We start from the raw sequence: 27460 nt of genomic DNA on the forward strand, positions 1-27460 counted from the left end.
CAAAGAGAGAACTTTGAAAAATACAATCTCTACTGTGACAGCACATCGCTCAGAGAAACATAGGCTACTGTGAATGAACAAATCAGAAGAGAGGAAATGTTCAGGAGACAATAAAGATTCATCAGTATTTATGGAATATTATCTAGCAGATACATGTTACACACTCAACATTACAGTATGTTTGTCTTTTTTGTGTAAGCTTTAACTTTATGTCTTGTAATGTTTCTGTATTGGGAGCATGTATCTCTATTCAGAGTTACACATTCACCAGTTTTACACATGTAATCCCTTTGTGTTGTTCCTTTCTCTTCATCTAACTGTTAGCATCAGTGGATGGATTTTGATTAGTTTGGTATAGAATGGAACTGGGACAATGAGGTGGTGGATGTCTCTTTATCCTGAGCAGTGGTTTAATGGAGCCTTGGTAGCTTCCACTCCACACCCCACATTTATCTGACCACTCTTTACTAGATTATTAACTGGTTTGATTTTGGAATGTAGTGCTGAAATACAGAGATCCACAGGTCAATATGAGACTTTTCACTTGAGTATGTTTTTGGTAGCTTTAGCGTTTACAGATTGTTTTACATGCCAAGTAAATGATGAGCTGGTAGCATATGCCCATAGTTAAAGGGATAGTTCAACATTTTGGCAAATTGGCCCATTGCCATAATCCGTATAGTCATAGCAGTAGGTTCGTTACCTTTAATTTTTGGTGGAAGCTGCGAGCTGCTCAGAGCTACGCTTTGGAGGCTAATGGGATTTCTTGGTTTCCCTCATCAAACTCATCAAATACACAATCCAACAACTCCAAAACGCTCTGGTGGAAAAGTTGTGACCTGCACATTCACCATGCTATGAGATAATAACGGAACGTTACGAGACAGAGTTATTTTCGAGGTAAATTCATGCAAATTGTTGGATTGTGTATTTGATGAGTTTGATGAGGGAAACCAAGAAATCCCATTAGCCTCCGTAGCGTAGCTCTGAGCAGCTCACGGCTCTGCTCCACCGATCTAAAAATAGCTTGCACCGACAAATAAAGGTAACCAACCTACTGCTATTAGGGATTATGGCAATGGGCCAATTTACCAAAATGTTGAACTATCCCTTTAAAACTAACTCCAGCTCGACCAAATACAATAGTAAAATCCTGCTTATTCATGAATGCACCATTAATGATTATTCAGTAATGCAGCAGTCTATAGTAGGACAGTCTGAAGGGAGGACAGTGATTCATGAATTGTTTATTTTACACAACACACTCCTCCTCCTTATCCCACTCTTTTTTCCACATTATGTTTGTCTCATTGTTTCCCTCTGTCGTCTGTGTGAGTCATTTGTCCTTTAAGGCCCTCAGCCCTCGGTGCAGCTTTAACACTCTGCAGTGTGTTGCCAGTTCAGTCACATCAATGCAGCTGTTCTGCAGCAGCAGCTCTCACTAGAAAACACAATGTGGATTCACCTGCTGCTGGAAACAGTGACCAGTAAAAGCAGCTGTTTTAGGAGAGATGCTCGATGGATTGTCACGATGTTTCTCCTCCAATCCTGGAGAGGAGAAACATCTCCGAATATGATGTGATGTCATGACGACGACCACCTGAATGTGTGTTACTCATTATGACCGTCACTCACTTTACCTCCACTACTTCCATCACCCTTCATGTGTCATCATCTAAATGTGTTTTTGAAGTCACTTGAGTCACAGCTTCACTTACCCACCCCACCCCCCCACCTCCCCACCCCCAAACCCATTACCCCACCTCCTTCCACCCCCCTCCTCCCTCTCCCCTTTCATCTCTGCTCTAACTGTGTACAACACGATACAGGGGGCTCATGGGTTAGACGGCAGACCAGGTCCAGTGGTGAGTGGCGCAAGTCCTGTTCCGGTCCCCCCCACCCCGCTCCCACCCACCTCCCTCCTCCTCCTCCTCCTCCTCCTCCTCGCCCCCACCCTTCTCCTCTTCCTCCTCCACCCACCTGCTACTGTACAGCTTGCTTGGTGTCTGCTCAGTCTGCTTGTCATGTCTGCTTCCTCGCCTGCTTCCCATGCTTGTCCTGTCTCTTCTCCGTCAGGAAGTAGCTCTGATAGGACACCACCGGTCAGGGTTGAGATCTGAGGATGCGCTGATGTGGCGAATCTAGTGTCATGGCAACTGTTCAACTTTATGCGTGCACATGAATGCATATATGTACATTCAAGATTCAAGAGCTTTATTGTCACAGCGGACGAAATTTTCAAAGCTGTAAGGTGCACTCAAAGGGAATTTAATAGATTAAATAGAAAAACAGCAGAGTATACACAAACACAATAAATACAAAATTCCTATATTTAAATATTAAGTATGAATAAATGAATTCAAAGAAACAACAGAGTTGTTCATGAGATCATGGTCACAATGCTCCAAAGTTAGATTTATGGGATTCCTGTTAAAGAAAAAAGGAAGTCAAGGTTACAGTAAAATCTTCTAAAACAATGTAACATCATTCCATGATGACTACGGGTGTGGCTTGGTAAGAACAAACATCCTCTGATTAGTACGTTTATACAGTTAAAGGGGACATATTATAGTAATATCACTTTTTGAAGGCTATTTAACATCTATTTGGGTGTTTGTCTTGTCTTTTGGTCTCCAAAATGAGAGAATTGACAAAGAAAATCAGTAATTTTCAGGCTCCCTAGGTTGAAATCCACGTGGTTTTACGAGCTGTTCCCACAGTTGTCTTCCAGTGATGTAACTAGTTTTTTAATTTGCATAACCCCACCCCTACCTGGTACCAGTAGAAGGGATGGGGCGGGGCAAGCAGTGGTTCATTTGCATTTAAAGGGACAGGCACTGAAACCAGCCGTTCTGAACAGGGCTGTTTTGAGAGGATGAAAAGAGCTGTGATGTTTGATCCTTGGGGTATTTTGACTAAAGCATGTCACAGACATGTCTTTAAGACACCTGGGAACTATTTTAATTTGTGGAAAAGGGACAGAATATGTCTCCTTTAAAAGAAAGTACTATTTCTCAAATGTAGAAAGAACCAGTTTTCAGTTTTTATCAGTAAATAACCTACAGTACTGTACCTGCGTTATTGATAAACTCAGAATATTGTACTAGTAAACCATCACCTGACTGATCTCTACAGTAGCTCACTGAGAGTGGAAATTCATAAAGGAAAAGGCCTTCAACTAAGACATGTCCTCATGGCTAAGATCCATCAGGCACAAAAAGGAGAAATAACATTCTAACATCACAAAAGTGTAATTTGTCACCACAAGAAAATGTGGTTTATGTAAAAATATTATTATTTTGCCATTAACTAAAGCATATCATGTGCACCGCTGCCCTGTCTGAGTTACCTCCTCTCAGTCCCACCTGGGGCAGGTGAGGTGGATCGTTGCCCTGAACTGTTTTGAGCTTCTTCTCCATGATGCTGTAAATCCTCAGTTCTCAACCCTGCCTCCACAGTTCCTGCATCCTGCCCCTGTTCCAGCAGCCGGCTGTGACGCTGCTTTGTCTCAGAGTCTATGAGGAGCATGCAGGGATGCTTGTACTGCATGCTGACATGTATTAGTGCAGCTACACAGCTGTGCCTACTGGATATGCCTGAGATGCGAGGTCTTCTTCTCCAATCTTGACTGCTACTCAGACAGAAATGCAACTGTTGACGATTTATTCATTTTCCTCCTTTTTATTGTAACAGTTTGAGCAGTAGTTCAACAAGTTTGCTTTCTCAATGCTTCGTGACAAGGCCAAAAAAAAAGATGTAACACTTTCCCTCCAAACTTCCAAAAATTGATCTGAACGACCTGTCATTATATTTTGTGGCCACCAGACAGCTTGTTGATTTACTGATTTAACTCTTTCTCTAGTGTTTCCTGTGTGTATCTGCTGACAGGTATTTATTTTCCACGTTTCTTTTGAAGGGTCTAATAGGACCAGCAGGTGTTCCAGGGCCGGCAGGACCAAAGGGAGACAGTGTGAGTATCTGTGTGTGAGCTCTCTGAGCCACAGATCTCTCTGTCCGTCCCATTCTCATGGAGTTACTTCTGTTTGGTACAAAAAGTTCTTGAATGAATGAATGTATGAGTTTTAGAAGACTATACACTTTGGATTTTCTCTCTTTCTCGCTACAGGGTGAAAAGGGAGACACAGGATTATCAGGACCAACTGGGCCTCAAGGCATCCCTGTAAGCCTGTTCACATTTAAACAGTCTTCATAGATAGCAACATGTTTTTAAGACATTATGCCACATTATGTGTGGCAGGGTCTCACAAAACCAATACTGGAACTACTTTAAATAGCTGTCAAAGGGATAGTTCAACATTTTGGCCTATTGCCATAATCCCTATAGTTTTATGAGTAGGTTCGTTACCTTTAATTGTCGGTGCAAGCTGTTTTTAGAACGGCGGAGCAGAGTGGCGAGCTGCTCAGAGCTACGCTACAGAGACTCATGGGATTTCTTGGTTTCCCTCATCAAACTCATCAAATACACAAGCCAACAACTCCAAAACACTCTTGTGGACAAGTTGTGACCTGCACATTCACCACGCTATGAGATAATAACGGAACGTTACGAGACAGAGTTGTTTTTCAGGCAAATGCAGAGACTGCTTGTTGATAAACTGCCCCCGACAGGAACGCACATAAGCAGTTTTGCATGAATTTACCTCGAAAACAACTCTGTCTCGTAACGTTCCGTTATTATCTGAATGTGAATGTGCAGGTCACAACTTGTCCACCAGAGCGTTTTGGAGTTGTTGGATTGTGTATTTGATGTATTTGATGAGGGAAACCAAGAAATCCCATGAGCCTCCGTAGCGTAGCTCTGAGCAGCTCACGGCTCTGCTCCACCGGTCTAAAAATAGCTTGCACCGACGAAAGCCTCATGATAATTTTTGAGCATTTATAATGATAGTTATAGTTATACATTATTTTATTTTCCTGGTGCTGAACTTAAAAATAATAATAAAACCTTTGTCCTTGCACCCACAGCAGTCAGACAGATAAACTAATACAATTTGTTGTTTCTTTTTGTAGGGTTTAGTAGGACCACAAGGACTCAAAGGGAACCGGGTAAGATATTTACTGTAATATTTAAGCACTTTTAAACATAGCACAACAGCTATTGGACACACATTAGATCTCATACTGTAGACACCGTATGTGTGTTTGATACAGTATATATATATACAGTATATCAGGTCAGTGTGATATTTGCGTTCAACGTAATATTGAATTGCATTATTAAGTGTTGTATTGATCTCAAACATGATCTCATGTAGGATATGTGAAATAAAAAGCTGAAGAAAAGCTATAAGTGGTGATAATGGTGAGAAAACATCTTGATCTTGAGACAGCTGTGATTCAGGTTAAATTCAGAATGTAGCTTTAAGCTGCTGTCATACTGTAGCACTTTAGACTAATAGCTGAGAGAAGCTGGATATCAGTCTCATTTAAAACAGTTACAGTAGTTAAAGTCACAGTTATATAGAGAGATTTGCTGAAAATTATGAAGGGGACAACCAGCTGCATTCTACCGCTGAGATCACTGATCACTGATCGGTCCACATGTTAGTAAGAGGAAAGATGCTAACGAGGATGACGGATGACTCTCCTACCACAGAGCTGAGTAGCGTGGTAACACATTAGAGGTTAAACTGAATGTGTTAGTGTTAGGAGTTCAGACATCACCTCTTCAGATTGACTTCAGTCTGTATTTCCTATCTTGGTGGTGTTATCCACTTCTTCTAAATTAAACATAGTGGAGGGTAGCTGCTGCAATACTAATGTTTTATACAATTTATTTTGTAGTGCCAGTTGATTTGAACTCAGACTCTCCTGTCTACATCTTGTTTCACACTCCAGTTAGTTATTTTTCACTCTGCTTAAATTACTTGTTTCCTTGCATGCTACTTGACCCCAACATTTGTAATCCTCTGAAGCCTCTGAAGTCTGGAGAAGAAGGTTCTCTACACTTACACACTTGAATGGACTGGACTTCCACATACACCAATGAACAAATCACAGTCGGTCCTTTGTGCTGTAGTTATTTAGCTGTGAACAATAGTTGGCTGCAGTGTGCTTTCTAAGTTCTTGTGGTTCAGTGAAGTGTCACACACACACACACACACACACACACACTGCAGATGCTTTGCTGCAGACTAGCTGTTGCACCTTATCTACGCTAACCAGAGCAGAGCAGCTTCTTACATTAAAATGAGACTGGTATCCATCTTCATGCTCTTGGAAATAAAGCAAATAAGAATATCTTCTGAAATATTGAACTAGTCCTTACATTGGCTCTCTGTATAAAAACTGAACTTCATTTCCTGTCTGTATTTTATCAGATAGTCTTTTCCTTAATGTCCACATTCCCCTCCTCTAAGAGAATGTCTGTTTCCTTCCCATTAACCTGTGACTCTTTTAATATTTCCACTCCCATCTTTTAAGTATTCACATTTCATAAGCCCTCTCAGCACATTCAACTGGCCTCAGGTCCAAAGAATTGATATTTCCAATGTCCATGATATAAACCAATCATGATGTGCCAGTCCAGTTGAAGGTGTTGCAGACGCAGCTATGGGATAGCGTTGGTGTTTTTACTCTTTGTCCTGTCTCCTTTTGTTTCCGCAGGTCCTCTTATCCCCTTTTCCTTCCCTCCACCTTGCTCTGTGGCCCGTGGCTCTGTTTATTGCTGGGTTGCCCTCTCTCCCTCTCACAAACCTTGGCCTTGGTTAATCATTCTGCTCTTACACCTCCTCTTTACTCCTCCTGCTCCTACTTAACAGTTCCCTCTCCCTTGCAAGCTTTCATGTAGTCCTTCCAACCCCTGACCCTCTGACCCCATACCCCAAATTAGCAAGCAGCGCTCTCCCATCACTGTCCAACTCTATGATATACTCTACTCACACAATAGCATGTTTCTGAGCCGTTAGTCAAGAGTCCACACAGTGATCAGAACCTTTCTTCATATACTATTACATACATAACTATTGCTTTTACAATAGGCATCAATTCATTTGCTATTTCTGAAGCCTTGTTACAAAAACGCTTCATAATTTACAAGGTGGCAACAGCTCTGTAATATATTTGGGTGATTCTTCAATTAGGGGAGTTTTGAGCTCTGAAAAAAAGAATTGTCTCTCAATTATGGCATTTTAATTTCTTTTACTGTATGTCGAAAATCCAAATGTGCCAGAATTTCTATGTTTTGGGTTTGTCCCCAACCCAGACTATTGAACATCTTCTACATAGTAAAGGAATAGAACATGTTAAATTCATTCAAACTTAACTTTGCATTGTCACATAAGAACTTGTAGAAACACATTTCAAATTTATTTGGTTTATATATGGACAATTAAAACATTTTGTAAAGTTAAATATCACGTGTCATTACAATCATACCAACTGTTTCAGAGCAATAAAGGTTTTTCAAACTACTATTCAACTGAAAGTACCAGGGGCACAAGGCCAGACATGGCAGAAGCGTCATGACTTATTGATCTCTACAAATATGAGTAATTTGCAGATTGATGTATCCTGATCTGAGAGTCTGTTTATCAGAGGTGGGGACTTGGACTCGGGACTTGAGGCTTGACTTGGACTCGAGTCCCGATTTTGATGACTTAAGACTTTCTTGATCAAATCAAAAAAAGACTGTGACTCGCTTGGGACTTGATGCCAAAGACTTGAGACTCTACTTGGACTTAACCCTCTTGACTTGAAATTCAAGTCAAGTCACATGCAGCAAGCACAAATATTAAAATAATTTAAAAAGTGTCACATCAATGTTAAACTGTAGCAGCCAGCCAGACGTTCTATACGTATAGAACCCACTCCTGTTATCAGTCTTGGCTGTATAATTAATGACAACACACTAATGCCTACCACACAGATAACAATTGAGGCGTGGTCATGATCTTTATGTATCATTAATTATAATCGATTTGTTTGGGACTCGAAAAAAAATCTTAGGACTTGGTTGGGACTCGAAACAAAAATCTTAGGACTTGGACTTGACTTGGGACTTGAGAGCAAAGACTTGAGACTCTACTTGGACTTGCAACATAGGGACTTTCTCCCACCTCTGCTGTTTATTACTTACTGTTTTGTTTTATTTCAGAAATAGGACTTTTAATTTTATTTATATATATTCAATGTACATTGTTTGCTGGCTACTGGGTTATGCCAGCAAGTCTAAAACGTAAAGGGATACTTCACCCAAAATCAATAATTCACCAATTTCCTACTCATCGTCATGCCAAGGAAGTGTTTGGAGAACTTTCGGAGTCATCAAAATGCTTTTGGAGTTCCAGGGGGGGTCCGGCTGGCAACAGATTTTCATATAATGGCGGTGGATAGAGCTCACTTTTGAATCGTCACACACTATGAAACATCCAAATACCTCCATACTGCTTGTCTGTACTGACCCAAGTGTCCTGAAGCCGCCACATGATAGCTCCCAGTGGCTCTGTTGATGTTGATGAGATTTGCTGCGAGATGTTTGTTTGTAGTGAGGTAAACCACTGGATGTATGATGTAAACATGGAAGAGCTACTGCTACAACAAGGCTAAAAACAGAAATCAAATTCATTTTTTCCGAACAACTTTTTCATGTGGCGGCTTCATCAGGACACTTGGGTCAGTACGAATGAGCAGTATGGAGGTATTTAGATGTTTCATAGTGTGTGTTTTATGAGTCAAAAGTGAACTCCATCCGCTGAACCCCCCCTGGAACTCCTAAAGTGTTTTGATAACTCTGACTGAAAGTTCTCCAAACCCTTCCTTGGCATGACGGTGAGTAGAAAATTGGTGAATTGTTGATTTTGGGTGAAGTATCCCTTTAACTAACTTTTGCTCCAAAAAGCGAAAATTGTCATCACCATCACAAAACTAACTGACCACTAATGATGTCAAAATTATCTTTTATTAGTTTTTTGTTCCAGGCTAAAAGCTTTTTAAATAGAAGAAATGTATTTAAGTAAAAAGCTCTGGCAATCGAAGAATCACCCATTTATAAGACAGAAGTGACAGTGACTGAATGTTTAGAGTCATTTCAGACTGTAGCCTCAAATCACAAGAACGTGTAAAACATGAGATTTCAGTAACAGGTGATGTAAAGACAGCAGTGGGAGAGCACTGCAGCAGGTTAGTCCACACACAGTGTCGTCATCTCTTTATCTGAACCCTTCCAGCCTTTGACCTTGGTGGGCAGCTGTTCTTGTTGATACTATAATCTGGTAGTTTTTCTTTTTTTTTTTTTTTTTTTGAACTTTATTTTTATTAAAGAGAAACACAAACATTCCTTGACAACATCACAAATTATGTATGACAGTGCTAAAGACAAGAAAAAAAACAAAAAACAAAAAACCTTTTGGGCCCAGAAAGCTTAATTATACACATTAATGAAAAATAATAAATACATAAATAAATAAATAAGTGGACAGTTAAGACATTCCAGCATACTGTGGAGTTCCCCTCAGTTAGAGAGGTATCTTGCTATAGGTAGCCACCTCCTCACAAAAACATCAGACCTTAATTGTAATTTAGCAGTTAAAGCCTCCATTCCATACACCTCCCTCAGCTTCTGTTTCCACTGTGCCACTGTAGGTGGCTGTGGATTCATCCATTTTATTGTCACCATTTTCCTAGCAGTCATCAAGAGTATATGTAACAAGTGCTTTTGGTCTCTAGTGTACATGCCTTCAGGAGTTAGATCGAAAAGAAACTGACTTGGGATAAATGGTATATTAATTCCCAGAACTTTATCTATCTCGTTCTTTACCCCCTTCCAAAAAGGAAGCATCACTGGGCAATCCCAAAATATGTGTGAGTGGTCGCCAACCATATCTGGTAGTTTTTCAATCTCATCTTTTATGCTGCTGTAGGAACTGTCTTGTCAAGTGTTGTAACCTTTTAAAAATGTATGCATTCATCTTTCTAGTGGAGGAAATTGACTGAAGTAAAAATGACTAGAGTTCACACAGCAACTCCCCAAAACACAAAACAGTTCATACCTCTTTCTTCACATGCAAACACCTGAAAAGGGACAATTGGTTGAGTTCTGTAAGTAATTTTCAATGGCTGTGGAAACATCCTTGTTGCAGAGTTAGGGAATGTAACGCCACATTATGTAATAATGTAACACCTTTTCACCTAATGATGTAATAACGCCTCATTTTGTAATAATCTGCCACATTTTGTAGTAAAATTCTTGAATGCAACAAACTTTACCGCATTTTGTAATAAATTGTTACATATTACATTTTGTTCATAAAAAATGCAACACCCACATTTTGTAATAATTTGGTGCATTATGTAACAACTTATTGTAAAGTGCAGCAAAGTATATTAGGCTACATGTTGCGTTCAAGAATTTTATTACAAAATGTGGCGTTATTACATCATAAGGTGAAAATGTATTACAATATTACATAATGCAGCGTTATTACATAATGTGGCACTACAGGGAACAATCATGGTTGGTTGCTTTAGAACAACTACAGTGTCAAGGTAAGAGAACATTTATCCTCATGATACAGGGAACAAATCAGAGGTTTATTTATTTAACCTTTATTTACACAGGTAATCTCACTGAGACATGGGTTTATAGGCAGTGGTAGTCTTTTGTTTGGATGAAACCTGCTTACCAAGGTCACTGGCTGTAATCTCTCCTCCCTTTATTTAACCTTCCTTTTACACTTAATTACTTTTAAAATCATATTCTCTTTTTTAAAAAGCAAAATCGCACATCTTTCAGTGAATCGAAACAACATATTTTTTCTTATTATCAAAATTACATGCAAGAACAAAAAAAGTAATTCTTCATATGTGACTTCATGCGGAGGACTAAAGTTTGTCTTTTTTCAATACGCTGTTGTTTGCAGGGAGAGAGGGGCAAGAAAGGCAACAGGGGGGCCAAAGGGGATAAGGGAGACCAAGGAGCACCTGGATTAGATGCCCCCTGTCCTTTGGTATGTCAGTTGTCCAATGTATGGCCACGAGTCAAAGGGAAGGAGCACTGTTTTAGAATACAACAACATCCCACAGAGCTTCAGCCTCTCTGAGGAGTGGTATTCTGCAGGCGGTCGCCCTCTGACTCTGGTGCTCTGTGACTCTAATCAGCCTCAGAGGAGTTCAGTCCAGTCTGACAGACATATGGGGGGGTGCTAAAACTGATGCTTTGGTTCATCAGACAGGTCTCATTAGACCAAAGGAAATACTGCAACATGTATTTCAATTTAGACTTATCAGGGGTGAAAATGTCTCGACTGGACCAGAACTCTGCCTGAGGAGCTTTTTTTTCAGGATTGAGACAGACAGGAAACAGGCAGGCTCTACTGATGAGTGTCAACATATCACCAAAGTATGCCAACTCTTAACTAAAAGGAGCAACTCAAACTTGATCCAAATCCAAATAGCATCAATAAAGACAAAATAATCCAAGCGTGAGAGCTTGAGCAATCTTTCAAACTCATCCCAGTGAGCCCAGCTCCTGTCAGTCCCAGGTTCCCTGCATGCTCAGGAAACCTGCACCCAGTGGTCCAGCGGAAGGAGGCCGAGGTCCTCCCACCGTCCAGCAGTGGAGGAGGATACACGCCTTTTTTTTTTTTAAACGGTTGATTTCACAAACAGGGTTTCCGAGGCTTTAAAGGGGAGAAAGGTGAACCAGGCTTGCCAGGCCTGGACGGGCTGGATGCCCCTTGCCCTGTGGTATGGTGCTCTTTCTTTCCCTTCACTTTTCCCAGCATGTCTGTAGCTGTCTCTAACCACGACCCCCGTCTGTGGGCATCACACGCTGCAAAGATGTGCACGTTTGCATGGAAGTTTAAACACCGTATCTACCATAATGATCTCCCACAAAACTGACATGAACACACGTTTCCTCCTGAGAACATCATCTAACTCGATCCTTCCATCACTACCAGGAAAACTCTCTGATCCTTGACTAATATTACCAGTTATTTTCATAGAAATAATGAATGCAAGACACTAATTCTCTTCTGTAAAGCCTTGACATTAATGAAACCAGAACTTTTAGTCCCAGTTTTCCACACCATCTCTTGCATGGAACACTAATCTCTCCAACCCCAAAGAGGACAAAAAGCAGGAGGATCTACGTAGATCTCATTCTCATTCCACTGCAGGTTTTCTTTCTAACCAAGCAGCAGCACACCAGACGTGACTCATTTATTCAATTGGTCCGAGTCTCAAGACAGTTGATTGGTCAAATTGTGTGCTCTTGATTGGTTGGAACAAAAACCTGCAGCCACATATAAGAAGACCAGATGGTTCACCCAACGCTGCTGCCCAAGACACAGCATCACCACACGGCCGCCATCTTGGCTCAGTCAACTCTCTCCCTCAGAGCATTAAGCCTATGGTGCAATGTTCGACTAAAATAACCAGAACTTCATCAGTTTGGTTTGTTATGAACGTCAGAAATGCAGTTATGATGCATATTTAAAACCTAATCTTAATCATGTACTTAAAACATTATGCAAATAGTCAAAGCAATAGCTATATATGGAGTCAGAGCAGGTTGACTGACCCAATATGGCCGCCTGTGCATTACCAGCCCTTCGTGGAATGAGTTGCCCATGCCACAGTAGATGGATTCACTTGGCTGAAGCAAAGTCCTGGTGTTAGTGTGGGTGGTTACACTGTCAGACTTCCTTAGCCTCACAAAGACAACACAAACACTCTTCTGCTTGTGTTCCTGCTGACGTTTGCTCTGGAAATGAGTTTGTAGGATTAAATGCGGACAATGTTCAGGAGGTTGAAGTTACAGGTTGTATCAGATCCAGCATCACAACACACAGCTCAATGTTACTTTTGTTCATTTGTTAAGTCGTTGGCAGTTTCAGCAGACAGCGATGATCTGAACATCCCCTTTATCTACTTGTTGTCACAGAGCATCTTCAAGTTCATATCAAAAACCGAGTTTGTGAGATGTAGCAACTCTGTCTCCTACAAATTATGTTTACTATTGATCATTTTTCCCATGTATGTTGTGCTAACATAATAATAGAAGCAGTGAATGGGTGAGGCACTACATTCAGAGCAGCGGGGGTGTGGTCTGGTTGGATGGTCTGAGTACAAGGAGCATAAATACAACAGCAGAGCCAGAGATTCACATCTGTCTGTGTTTCTGTTCAAGCTTTCTGTATTAAAACAGATCACAAACCATAACCAATCACTTCCAGTGCCAAAACTTACACATAAAAATTCTGACCAGTACTCCAGTAAAGCTGAATATTCTGGCAGAAAACAATTATTATCAATACTTACATAGTCAATTTAACTTTTTGTGAATGGAGGATGAGTGAATGAAAAAAAAAGCAGGTAGAAAATGTAATCAATTACATTTTGCAACAGTAATGCTGCAAATAAGTTGCAGGTAAACATTATTATACAGTAGGCAATCATGAATTCCGTGATGAATCATCAATATGTAATAATTTGAGTATTTCATTATTTTATTGTATCACCACAGGTAAGTGTGTTTCTTAGAACTATAGAAAAATGATGTTAGCGGATCTTTACAGAAACTGTCAAGTAATCAATCTTACCTGATGTATCCAACTCAGAAGTGAAAAGTGAAAAAGATCTGAAGATCATCTGGTGTCATTTGTTTATATTGGTAATTCCACAGTATAATGGAACAGAGGTCAAGGTTTCCTCTAACTATACCTTTAATGTTGCCTAAAATAGACAGATGGTACTCTGTATACACTGTATGATAATCTGTTTTATTGAGTAAATCTGTTGTGGCAAAAAAGATGAAGACAATAAGCATGTCCATGGCTCAGGTAAAGCAAAGAGAACACAGTGTTGAGGACATTTTGTCTTAATTGTAATGTAAGACAAGAATACAGCATCATGAATCTGACACTGACCTGAATGAGTATGCTGCATTGTTGTTGATGACGACTTATTTCACAACCAAAACTATTACTTACTAGTAAATGACAGTATGATTACTGTAATGCATAAAAAACTATCACTTAGCAACACAAATGGGTCCACACAGCATCTCACCACCCACTGTCACCCAAAGTGACTAATATATGATCCAATATTGTATTTCTGAGGTTTTTAGGGCAAAGTACAAAAACTTTCCATGAGCATTAGTCTTAACTAGCTTCATTCGACAAGATAAAAATATAGGGTGAAGAAATATGGATTCTACCCCTGTGAAACTCGCTGAGTAACTCTTATGTGTATGAGAAGTCACTGTTAACATGAACACAGTGGAATCTATCTGATAAATCTGGTTTCCATTATAAGGCCCATAACCCATTAGCCTGGCTCTCGCCAGACCCTTGTAGTTCCGCAAAGCTCCACCAGAGGCGCTACGCTCAGCTTCACACAAGGGTCTGGACTCGAGGCCAATGCAAACTTCTTCCCCGGAGCAAAAAATAATGAACCAATCAGGATCGCCGGGCGGGACTTTCTGAGGTGTGACGTAGCGCTGAAGCGACTGTTTGAGTCAAACAACAATGGCGGCTCGCAGTGAGTGGCTGAAGTAGCACGTCATTCAAGATAACAGACAAGTGGTTTATCCAATCACATACAAGATTTTTTTTACAAGGCCCCGCCTTCTGAAATGAATCGCCTATGGAGCAGTCCCAGACCCTTGTGTGGAGCTCAGCGTAGCTTTGCGGAACTACAAGGGTCTGGCGAGAGTCAGGCTAATAACCCATAGAGGTAGATTTGTATTTAGTTACTATAAAATGATATGCAAATTAAAGCAGAAGTAAGCGATCCGGTCGTTTTGGCTAATGCTGCGTTCCAGGCAGGCTTTTGAAACTGTAAATTACAGCTTCAAGTCACGACTTACGACTTTGTAGCGTTCCAGGCAACCCACTCGTGTTTTTCCGACCTGTTTTACCTGTGAAAGTCACTATAACGGCCACTCGTAACTTCCGACCCGTGAACTCGTACCAGATCGAACTGGTACGACTTCACAGGTCGGAAAAACACGAGTTACGAGTTGCCTTGAACGCACCATAACGGCTTGTCAGCCAATGGAGTTAGCAGCCCCCGCCCTCGTCCCTACGTCACCACATTCAGGCGCATCCCTTGGCTGCACCAGACTGGCTCTGGCTGCAGACACAGCCCTTCATGCCGTTCTCTCTCCTCATTGGATAAAACTTGTAGGATACGAGAAAAGTTTTCTCCTCGGCTTACAGCAGAGCAGAGTGACTGACAGACCCGTGTTTCGGTCCAAACACTCTATGTAAGTGATTGCTGTCGGAAGATATAACTATTTAAGACTTACACACTAAAATATCGCTTACTTCTGCTTTAATCAAAATATATATAAAACGTTAACAAATCAATGAAAAGAAGCAAAACATCTGTCATTTATGTGCATATGCTGAAATATAATGTATTTCTTTAGTGTTATTACCACTGTACTACTCAAAAAAGCATAATGTTTTTTATATTCAATTATAAAATAATTGAGAACTGCTTGATGAAGTGTTTGCATTTTTGCTTTGCACTTGCATGATAATCTTGTTCATGTGTGCAGCGTTCAGGATGCGGTATGTAACGTCTGGTTTCTCTCCTCTTCCAGGGGGACGACGGCTTACCTGTACCAGGATGCTGGAATAAAGTAAGTGTGAGAGTGTGACACCGTGTTGTTTTGCTGTACATCACTGGAGTCGCTCACATACTTCTAAGCAAAACTTCACCATGCTGTTTGAACTAACGTTTGACATTTGTGCTTTTGCTTTTTCTTTTTTGCAGTGACAATAACTTTGGAATGGCTGATGTGATTGTACATAAAATATTTATTTTTTTTAAAAACGTGTTCCCTGTTCTGTTATACATGGGGAAAAAATAAAAATCCCAAAAAAGATATTGCAAAATGTATGTACAGATTGTTTAATAATGATAGTGTTTACGTATTCGATTTTTATATCTATGCATTATTTTAATATGACTGGATAAGTAAAAAAATATATATAATGTTGCTACATATGCATGATATTTGTGCATAATGTGAAGTGGATAATGCTTATTAACTTATTGCATTATGTTATTTTGTTCTGTTGTCATAGACCATGCTGCACTGAGCTGTGGGGCTGGAAAATAATGTGTTAGCGTTTAGGAAGTCTTAGTTGAACTCTCCTCTTTTTGATCGAGTCAAACATGGACACACAGCTCAAGTCTCATGTGGACTTGAACTCCAGATTAGCAGAAGAATAGCTGTAGTGTAGATATGGTAGCTAAGGTTTTGCAGTGTTGCTCTCTCAGTCTTTGGTTCAGAGAAAGATATGTTTGATATGTAATGTCCAGATTGCCATGAAGTGTGGATATTTTAAAATCCGATCATGTCTGCATAACATGGTAGCTGCAGATACTGTCATTTAAATAATACATACAATAGTAACATTTAAACAGTATAGAACAAGGCAGGAACAACTAGTGATGTGTGATAACACTGATTTTCATTCCAATCCGATACCAAATAAAACCAAAGGTGGTATGTCATTGTCAATACCAATCAGTTTTACAAAAGCTTCATGTGTGAAGAGGGGGGAAACAAAGAAATAGACAGTTTCAAATTATAGTTACACAATGACACTAGAACACAGACTGCTTTCTTTGGTTTGATTTGACATTTCCCACAATTCTATGATATAATTATATGAAAATGTGCTCATTTAGAACACAGTTTTAAGGACTACATTGGCCATTTGAATTCACATTTAAAGGAATAGTCTGCAAGCAAATAAATCACAGATTATTCTTTCATGAACACTTTTTTTAATAATAACATCCAAACTTGAATCCTCCTGCTCTCATTAGGTCTATGAGTTCAGCTGAGTGTGTGGGGAAGGGGCGCATTGATTTACACAACCGTAGTTCGCCTCAGAGGTGGAAGCAGATGTAGTCCCCTCCAACCAGCAGGGAATAGGTCCTGTAAACATCGAAATAACTGTCTCCTCTGATGGAAATAGTTGTTAACCCCAAGTTAGTGCAGACTGGTGATAGTAGGCCTACTGTATGGATACGTTATCCATCCTAAAACGGAGATGTTTGGTATCGGAAGTATCGATTCTTGAGTATCGGCCCACACATCACTAGAGTTGTTACCTAATGTGTTCAACATGTCATTGTGCCTTCATTATAGGAGAATCTTAAAATTTATTAGGTCCCATTGTTTATGATAATCAGTCATGGAGGAGGGTGTCAACCAAGATGTCTGAAAATGACCTGTTTCATTGTGCAGCAGGACAGCTCGACTCTAAGCTTCTTACGTATTCCTACTTGTTTCTACTCTCTGTATATAGTTTTGCCAGATTTTATGGGAAACCACTTTCTGCTTAACAACTGTCAGGTTGTGTCCATTGACTGTAGTAGTATCCGTAGGCTGCCTTCTAGTACACAGCCCGTATTGAATGGAAATATTGCTGCTCACCTTTCAGGCATGCTGCTGCAATCGTCACGTTGCCTTATACATTTATGAAGAAAGCCGTTACCTGCTCTGACAATGGAGATTGTTTTTAAATGGAGAACTACAACGCATTTTATCCACAAGCTATTTTTATGATGTAATTGTACTAATCAAGTTAACCTCATTAACTTTACCAAGTGACTGGATGTTGAAGACATGGATGGACTGACCAGAGTGGAGCTTGATCCATTACATGATGCTGCTCTTTGACAAAGCTTTGTTTGTGTTGTGCTCGGCCTGGATTTGATGTTGACAGCCATGAGAGATTGTTATTGGATCCCTGACAGAAATAAAGAATAAAGTCATAAATACTGATGTGCTTTTGACGCACAGTACCTCACACTGTGGCATGCTTTAGTCACCAGCTCGCTGATATTTCTTACTTTGCCTCGTTTTCATAAATACTTCAAACAGCAGATGTTAGATAGATAGATAGATAGATAGATAGATAGATAGATAGATAGATAGATAGATAGATAGATAGATAGATAGATAGATAGATAGATAGATAGATAGATAGATAGATAGTACTTTATTAATCCCTTGGGAGGTTACCCTCAGGGAAATTGAGGTTCCAGCAAGCAGCACAGCACCGATCATACATTAAAAAGGCACAGATAGATATAGAATATAAAAATATAAAATATAAAGTGCAGTCAGTGCTAGAACAACAGTAATAAATACATATAAATACATCAATCCTAATCTAATCTGTTCTGAAATGCTAAGAATATTGACTGCCCTGCACACTGAATATCATATTATTATATTTATATGATACATCATGTGTCATATAAATGTCAGAGGTTTTGTTTTCAGAAATGTTTTAAATTTGTCCACAAGATTAATTACACAAATTAATACAGGGGTGAATATGGGTAAACTGGGACACTTTCTGAAAATGTACCTTCAACATCCTTTTTGATTATGAACCAAATGTCTTAGCCCATCATATGATACCATTCTAAATAGCTTAAGATCTCTCCTCTACTATGTAGAAGAAAAAACAAAGAAACATTAAACACTGGATGAATGACCCTTCACCAAAAAAAAATTGACCCAAAACCAACATTTTGAGGCACTATTGGTAAAGTGGGACACCATATATTGGCAAACTGGGACACCTCCATTTTTATTTAAACACAATAATAAAAACAACAACAATTACTTTCTAATGAATAGAAATATTAACGTTTTTATTAAAAACACAATTTTATTTTAAAATCTTTATTTTCCTTGTCCCTGTTCTGCTCTTTTCTGCCATTGGATTCTGAAATAGGATTAGGCCAATTACCATTAGCCTACTAGCTAGCTAGGATAGGCTAGCTAAGCATCACAAGCATCATTTTCATTGTAGCTACCTTGATTTATGCAATTTAAGTAAATTTGTTTATATATCCAGCTAGCCATAGCTAAATTTATGGGGGATGAATAAAAATGGAACTTATTTCTACCTTTAGAATGACTTAAATGATTGTCCCAGTTTGCCATTTACATTTTTCACAGTTGGCATTTTAGTACTGTCCCACTTTACCAATAGCACATTGGTAGAGTGGGACAGTACTAAAATGCCACTTTAAAAAAAATGTAAGACTCACATGGATGTGATTTTTTAAAATTATGAATCAGCATTACACCCCTTAACAAAATATATCACAATTACAAACTATCCACCAGTTTTCTTATTTCTACAACACTAACATCTTTCAGCTAAGAACGCTATGTCATTTTAGCTACCACCCTGTTTCACTGTGGAGGTAGTTGAATATGGTGAGCCACGCCCCTGGAAGTGATGTCATGGACACAGAACCACTCTTTTTTAATCTCATACATACCTATGATGAGCTCAATGATGATTTTTAGTAATAGAAGTATACACATGTAAAGATAAACATGATTAAGCTTAATTGTCCCACTTTACCCATTGTCCCACTTTACCCATATTCACCCTACATTTGGTCTGTTTAATTATTGTTTTGTCCATTGTACTGCGCACTTGACAGGATCATAATAAAGACACATACGTAATTGTGCAAAACAAAAACAAAAATGTACCTAATGAAAGTATTTGACAAACAATTCATAATATTCGATATTATTATAAACGGTATATTTATTTTATATCTTAGTATAATTGGAAACAGAAAGTTAGCTGACAGAATCTATTGCAGCCGTCACTGATGAAACCAGTTGTATGATGTCAGGTTGGATTCTGACCATTGAAAAGCCAGACTAGTATTGACCGTGGTCCACATGAGAGACACTCACACACACTGTGACAGACAGGACAGGTAAAAACCAGGGGCCTCATTTATCAAAGAGCGTGTAAAAGTCCTCTTAAATTTTCAGTACGACGGAAAGGCAAAATGTGCGTACGACCAAAAAATATACACTCTTTTCAGATCTATCAAACTCCGCGTACACACGGCTGCACGGTATTTCCCTTGAAAAAGCGTGGATGAGAACACGCCTCATACCCAGCCCCCTAAATGGCCCCACACAACCATATATGGTCAATGCAAATCAGTTACGTGCATATTAAGTAGCCATGTGCACTCTGGAAACGTGTGGAATGACGTCAGTGGAAGACGGTGAAGACAATAGACGGACGGAGAGCGGAGAAAGAAGCGGAGTTTCTCTGAAAGCGAGATACACGGTAACACGGCAATATCAGTCAGAAACATCATCTTGCATTGAAAGGCTACAATACAAACAAAAAACTCCCAAATCTAAATGAAACAGAACAGAAAGAAGAAGAATCACATTCATTCTGCCCCTTATTTTAGATTATGTCATAATAATTTAAAGCAGGGTTTCCACTGCCAGTTAGTACTACTTTGCACCCCTTTCCACTAACCCCCAACTGCCGTTCACTGCACGACTTTGATTTTCATTTGTGCATAGCTATAAAAAAATAAATAAAAATAAAACATTGAAGTCCACCAGTCTGTGACTTTTCCTAAAATGATGTTGGGCAGCACCAATTTTTGTTAAATAGGCTACAATAAATATTATTCACACAAAAAATATCGATCATGTTGCTTTGATTTGCGCCGACATTATTGGGCTTGCTGCTTGCTTGTGTGTGTCCACAGTCACACACGCACGTCGCAGAAATTATTTTCCAGACTGGACAGACTGGTTGTGGAAGAGGTGTAGCCTACATGCAAGGGAAAAATATCAATATGATATCAAAAGAAAACGAAATTCGTTTTATAAAGCCAGTATTTAGGAGCAAACTAGTGTAAATGCACAGGGGAAAAATCTGAGTCGCTGTGCTTTTCATGTAAAGTGCCGACGTCAACACGTGTGCGGCGGTGGGGGGGGGGGGGGGGGGTCATCATCACCATCACTTGCTACTTCAAACAGTGTCCGCGCTCCTCTCTCCCTCGCACACTGCAGTTCTCTGACTCTGCAGCGGCGTCGCCAATTCCTCCTGTTCTTCAAAAAGCGTGTAAATGCCGGTACGCCATGGTCAGACTGGTCGTAAATTTCGGCACTTTCTCCCGACAGGTTTTGGTTTGATAGATCCCAAATTAGGCGGAGAAAAGTGCGTACGCACAAAACGGGGGAAAGAGCGTGTAAAAAAACGTGTATCCACAATGATAAATGAGGCCCCTGGATGTTAGCTACAGTAATAGTCTTATTATTATTTTATAATACTTATTGTGTCTGTCAGAGGTTGTTTTAGCAGGAAATGCAGCTTTGACGTGAACTGTGAACTGTATTATCTCAGCTGTAGTAAGTAAGTACATTTTTATTTATATGGCACCCTTCATAGTACGGGTATTACACAGCGTGCTTAACAGTATACAATTAAAACCATAATCCAATCAACACAAAATTTTAAATAACAATAAAAAGTGTAAAGAAATTATGCACATGGCATAGGGCATACCAATCTCGTGGCACTGCAAGGCTTCTTGTAGGTAAAGCTACAACAAGTGTCACTACTAGAACCTGCTACTAACTAATGCACCATGTATCTGAGCAGGCCTCAGTGTTGAGGCCTACTGACATACTGAGCATGGACAATGAAAGAAGCATGAAACTGTAGTTCAGTGATGTTCATCCATTTATGTGTCACATGTGTTTGTTAGTGTCACATTGAAAAGTCTGACTGGACCCACCGTGACCAGTGTAACTCACAGTCCAGGGGCCTCATTTATCAAAGAGGGTGTAAAACTGCTACTAAATATTTGCGTACGGCGAAAAGACGAAAATGGCGTACACCCTAAATATTTACACCTTTTTCAGATCAATCAAACTGCGCGTAAGCACAACTCTCCGCAATAAATCACACAGGACTCAAGAATGGTGCACACGTGAACACACCTCTTACTCCGCCCCCCGGAACGCCTATATAAACTATATATGGTCAGCACGTGCATATTTAATTAGCCATGTGCTCTCTGTGGCGCAGCAACTTTTGTGACAACAAAGTGACAACGGAGACAACCGGCGGAGGACGGGGGAAAGAAGCGGAACTTCTCCGCTTCTCCGAAAGCAGATACACAGGCAATAAATCAGTCAGAAAAATGATCTTGCATTTTAATAAGCTACAATAAAAACAAAAACCTCCCAAATCTCAACAAAAGGGAGCAGAAAGAAGAAGAATCTTATGTAATCTGCCCCTTTATCCCAGAAAATCTTTTTTTTTTTTTTTTTTTTTTTTAACTAGATGTTAAAACAATGTAGGAAGCAGGACGATAGTTACCATTACTTTGCAGGCCTTTCCACTACACAGTTACAGCTCTACTGGACTCGGTTTAGGTCATTTTCCATTAGGCTACAGCAGAGTCCTTCACAGTTCCTCCTCAGAGCCGCGTTGTCTCACTCTTTATCCTCTCCTCTCAGCTCCAAACACACGTGCACCTCGTTAACTCAGGTGACAGAATAATAACAGTCTCAGTAGCTGCAGATCAGTGTGCGCTGCTGCCGGTGTGTTTTTAAACTTGGAGGGTTTGATCCTTGTCGGACGTCACACAGCCTAATCAAAAAAGCAAAATCCACAATGCGCTCTGTTTATCAATTAACATAAAGCCTAGTGTTATTATAGAGCGGGTTGGATTTCCAGCACCGGTCCACCACTACCACAATTACTTTAAAAAATCCTCTGTGCTCTTCTAAATGTACTCCGCTCCTCTCTCCCTCTCACACTGCAGTTCTCTGACTCAGCAACGGTGTCGCCAATTCCTCCTGTTCCTCAAAAAAGGCGTACGCCAGGGTCAAAATGGGTGTAAATGTCCGCACTTTTCCCCGTCAGGTTTTGGCTTGATAGATCCCAAATTTGGCGGAGAAAAGTGCGTACGCACAAAACGGGGGGAAAATGGCGTAAAAAAAGGTGTATCCACGATGATAAATGAGGCCCCAGGCTGGAGTGTCAGAAATACCTTTATCTTATAAACTATAGTGTATTTATCAGAATCTGATAACAGAAAATATTTTCTTTTTTTTTTAAAGATTTGGTCAAAGATGTACAGCCATGGTCACAGTTTTTGAGAATGACACAAGTATTGGTTTTGCTGCTTCAGTGTTTTAGATCTGTCAGATGTTACTATGGTAACTGGAGTATAATTACAATTATTTCATAAGTGTTATTAAAGGAGCTCAGTCTGATACTAGAGCTACTGAGGTTTCTAACTCCGGGATAACCTGGTTGACACGCCTCGCCTCGGCCTCCGTCCTCATACCGCATTGAATGAATGTCCACGCTGTTCCTTGAGTTGCAAACACAGGTTTATTGCTGTGCATTGTCCATAAACAAAGAAATAGGCAAAACAAACAAATCAGCGGCATGAAGCGCCTCCGCGCCACAGCGGTCAAAAACCATTTGCCCTTCCGGGTCAAAACCTGACGAAGAGAGTGAACAATGCCACCTATATGCACCTGAGCTCCCCAGGTGACAGCACAGCGACCACACACACACACTGAGTGAATTACACCAGACACCTCAGAACACAACCAAACACATTCAGCTCCTATACACCGGCCCCTAATTGTTAATGGCAGACCGACATAACAATTTAAATACAACAAGACAGGAGCAAATAATGTGTTGATACAGTTACATTAAAGTACAGTACCGATAAATCTATATTCCATGTACCAAACAAAGTTTTGTCACTGGCCTTTCAATAATGCTGGCCCTCGTCTGCAACCTCACAGAACGCACAAGCCCTTGCTTATCAGGGAAAACCTCCAGAACCCTGCCAAGCGGCCATGAACCACGTGGAGCTGAAGAATCCATGATCACCACAATATCTCCAGCTTTCAAACTCCTCTTCTTTTCGTTCCACTTCTGCCTCTCTTGGAGCAACGGCAAATACTCCCGTATCCATCTCTTCCAGAAAAGGTCTGAGAGATACTGTACTTGCCTCCAGCGCCTTCTCACATACAGATCATGAGGTTCAAATGCTCCAGGTGGCAAAGCTGGTTTTCCCTTTAAGAGAAGAAGATGGTTAGGCGTGAGAGGTTCCAGGTCGTTAGCATCCTCTGAGAGCTTGGTGATAGGACGGTCGTTTAAAATGGCCTCCGCTTCACAGAACACTGTATGGAGTCCATCATCATCCAACTTCTGCTGATGCAAAACAGAACTGAGCACTCTTCTCACGAGGCGGATCATCCGCTCCCACACACCACCATGGTGTGAGCCTGCTGGCGGATTAAAGTTCCACTGAATGCCAACCTGTGCCAGCGCTCCTTGAATCCTGTCCTGATTCACAGCAGCAAGCGCCTCCTTCAGCTCTCTGTCTGCTCCAATGAAGTTAGTGCCATTGTCTGATGTTAGACTCGTCACCTGCCCTCTTCTGCTGATAAAACGCCGCAGAGCATTGATGCATGCATCGGTGTCCAGTGAAACAGCCACCTCCAGATGGACAGCCCTGCTCGCCATACAGGTAAATATAACACCATATCGCTTACAGGTTGATCTTCCTCTCCTCACCTCAACTGGACCAAAATAATCCACCCCTGTGTTGGTAAATGGCGGAAGATCAGGAAGGATTCTCATCTTTGGCAGGTCAGCCATTTTTTGTTCCAGTGCTCTTCCATTATATCGCCTACAAAAGCTGCAATCACCAATTACTTTCCTGACGGCTGCATTGGCGTTTGTAATCCAAAATCTCCTCCTCACCTTGGACAGTGTGTGAGTCCGCCCACCATGGCCGAGATTCTGGTGTACATGTCTGAGGATGAGTGTGGAAACGTGCTGCTCCTTGGAGAGAATGAGTGGGTGCTTGGCTTCCTCGGGCATTGCTCCTCTGCTCAGTCTTCCTCCAACTCTCAGAAATCCATTCTCCAAAACTGGGTCCAGCCGGTATATGGGACTCTGTCGACTCACTGACGCTTTCCCAGATGACAAAGCAGACATTTCTTCACCAAACCTCTGTCGCTGACAATAGCGAATTATGGCACCCTCTGCTCCCAGCAAATCATCCATCGTCAGAGTGCCACTCATGTATGTTGATGTGACTCTTTTTCTTTCAGTCCTCCTTGAGCTGCCACGACCTCCTTTCTCCTGACAATTAGCCACAGAAGCCTCCAACTGTTTCTTCCTGTGACTCTGTACCAACAACATGACCTTCAACCTTAGGATCCAGGCAACAGCTGTCTTAAGCCTCTTCCAGTCAGAAAAGAAGGAAATGAGCTGGTCCGTAGGACTGCAGATGTCACACATACTGATGTTATTCACTATTACCTCCTTTCTGACCTCCTGGTCATCAGAGTCCACTGAGACGTCCAACACAGTTCTAGGCCAGTCCTCCTCAGGTTTCCAAAGAAATGCAGGACCTTCCAGCCACCTGTTTTTGTTCAGAAACTCAGCGACCTTCATTCCCCTTGAAGCATCGTCAGCTGGATTATCTTTGGTACCTACATGTCTCCATTGTGAGGGTTCAGATGTTTCTCTGATGGTCGAGATTCTGTTGGCCACGAATGTGTGAAAGCGCCTGTCTTCATTGTTAAGGTACTTCAAAACTGACGTACTGTCAGTCCAAAAGACTGAATCCTCCACCTGGACGTCCAGCTCTGCCTTTAACAATGAATCCACTCTGACTGCGAGGACCGCTGCTGTCAACTCCAGTCGGGGAATAGTCACAGCCTTCAGGGGTGTCACCCTGGCTTTGCCGAGCAGGAAGGTGACCTGGATGTTGTTTTCCTGATTTAACATACGGATGTATGTTACAGTCCCGTATCCACCTTCACTGGCATCGGCAAAGTGATGTAACTGGGCATGCTTGATCCCTCCAAACTCCACCGGCTTGATGCACCTTCCTACTTTGAAAGCAGACAGCTGGCCCAGGTCCTCCAACCACCTTTTCCAACGAGGTAAGATGTCCTTGGGCAGATCATCATCCCATCCACAGCCTCTCCTGCAGAGCTCCTGTTGCATCATTTTGGCAGGCAAGGTGACTGGGGCCAGAAAACCCAACGGATCATACACCGAGCTGGTGACTGACAGCATACCACGTCTGGTGAGAGCCTGTTTTTTCATCTCCATCTTAAACCTGAAAGAGTCAGTCTCCACACACCACAGTAGACCCAAAGCCCTTTCCACTGGCAGGTTGTCTCGGTCCAAATCTAACTCCTTCAGGTCCTTGGTCCTTTGCTCCTCGGCGATGGCTTGCAACACCACACGACTGTTGCTTATCCATTTCTCCAAGATGAAGCTCCCCTTCTGACACAGAGCAGTTAAATCATTTATCATTTGGATCGCTTCTTCTTCGGTGGCTGAGCTCTTTAAACAGTCGTCAACGTAGAAATTCTGCTTCACAGACTGCACCACCTCATCCACAAACTCAGGCCGGTTGTCATCCGCAGTTTTCCTCAGCGCATAGCTCGCACAGCTAGGAGATGACACGGCGCCAAACAGGTGTACAGTCATCCGATACTCCCTGAGGTCCTGAGTGATGTCACCATCTGGCCACCAAAGAAAGCGAAGAAAATCTCTGTCCTCCTCAGCAACTTTCACTTGGTGAAACATGGCTTGAATGTCGCCCATGAATGCCACCACTTCATTCCTGAAACGAAGAAGAACTCCAAGCAATGAGCTGGTGAGATTGGGACCTGGTAACAATTCACTGTTCAAAGATGCTCCTTGAAATGTGGCTCCACAATCAAACACTACACGGAGAGATCCTTTCTTCGGATGGTGAACACCATGGTGAGGGATGTACCACACCTTACCCCTTTCACCATGCAGCTGTTGCTGCGGCACTTGCTCGGCATAGTTTTTACTGATGAGCGTGTTCATGTACCCAGCATATTCCTGATGCAAGTGTTTGTTGTTAAGGAATCTTCTCCTCAAACCCTGTATCCTTTGCTTAGCCACTGCAAAGTTATTAGGTAGACAGACCTCTTTGTTCTTATATGGAAGCTTCAGACAATACCTTCCCTCCTTAAGTACTGCTGAGTGCTCCATGATTTCCAGAAACCTATGGTCTTCTCTGGACATTTCCTTCTCCTTTGTGGTCTTCTCATTAAACTCATGACTGTACTGCTTGACCAGCATTTCTTCGAGCTTACACACAGAGATCCTGTTCACCATCGCCAAGGGCCGCTCCACCTCTGAAGCCCCACTGTTTCCATTCAGTGGTCCGTTAACAACCCACCCAAGCACTGTCTTTATAGCATATGGGCCATTCCCGCTACTGTTAATGACCTCCCAAGGTTCCAATATCTTGGGAGCGTTGGTTCCAATTAACAGGTCGACATTTGCTTTTATGTTTGGGATGTTCACCTTGGACAAATATGGCCACTTTGCCAGTTCTTCAGATGTTACCATGTTATTAACATTAACCGGCATTTTTTCTTGTGTGAGAACCTCTGGGAGAATATGAAAGTTATTGCTGTCCAGATTAGATATCTCCAAACCAGATAAAGAATATGCTGGAACCACTGTTTTCTGCCCCATCGTGCTCAACAGGAAGTTGGTTTTTCTCCCTGTGACGTTCAGCTTCCGCATTAGATGTTCTGAGCAGAATGTAGCCGAACTTC

The 27460-nt window shown here is 41.2% G+C and overlaps 1 protein-coding gene across 1 annotated transcript in view; it reads left to right on the forward strand.

Annotated features, from left to right (window-relative positions):
• The window catches only part of col13a1 (collagen, type XIII, alpha 1), a 56739-nt gene extending 40194 nt beyond the window's left edge, over positions 1–16545 (forward strand). Inside the window, exons 34-40 of the mRNA XM_083987609.1 lie at positions 1830–1865; positions 3917–3970; positions 4127–4180; positions 5032–5067; positions 10881–10967; positions 15578–15616; positions 15751–16545. Of these exons, the coding sequence (XP_083843735.1) occupies positions 1830–1865; positions 3917–3970; positions 4127–4180; positions 5032–5067; positions 10881–10967; positions 15578–15616; positions 15751–15753 (309 nt within the window). The 3' untranslated portion in view covers positions 15754–16545. The remainder of the gene's footprint in view (positions 1–1829; positions 1866–3916; positions 3971–4126; positions 4181–5031; positions 5068–10880; positions 10968–15577; positions 15617–15750) is intronic.
• Positions 16546–27460: the final 10915 nt, after the last annotated feature.

This window comes from Trachurus trachurus (genome assembly GCF_905171665.1).
Source record: "Trachurus trachurus genome assembly, chromosome: 15".
In the NCBI taxonomy this organism is placed as follows: Eukaryota; Metazoa; Chordata; class Actinopteri; order Carangiformes; family Carangidae; genus Trachurus; species Trachurus trachurus.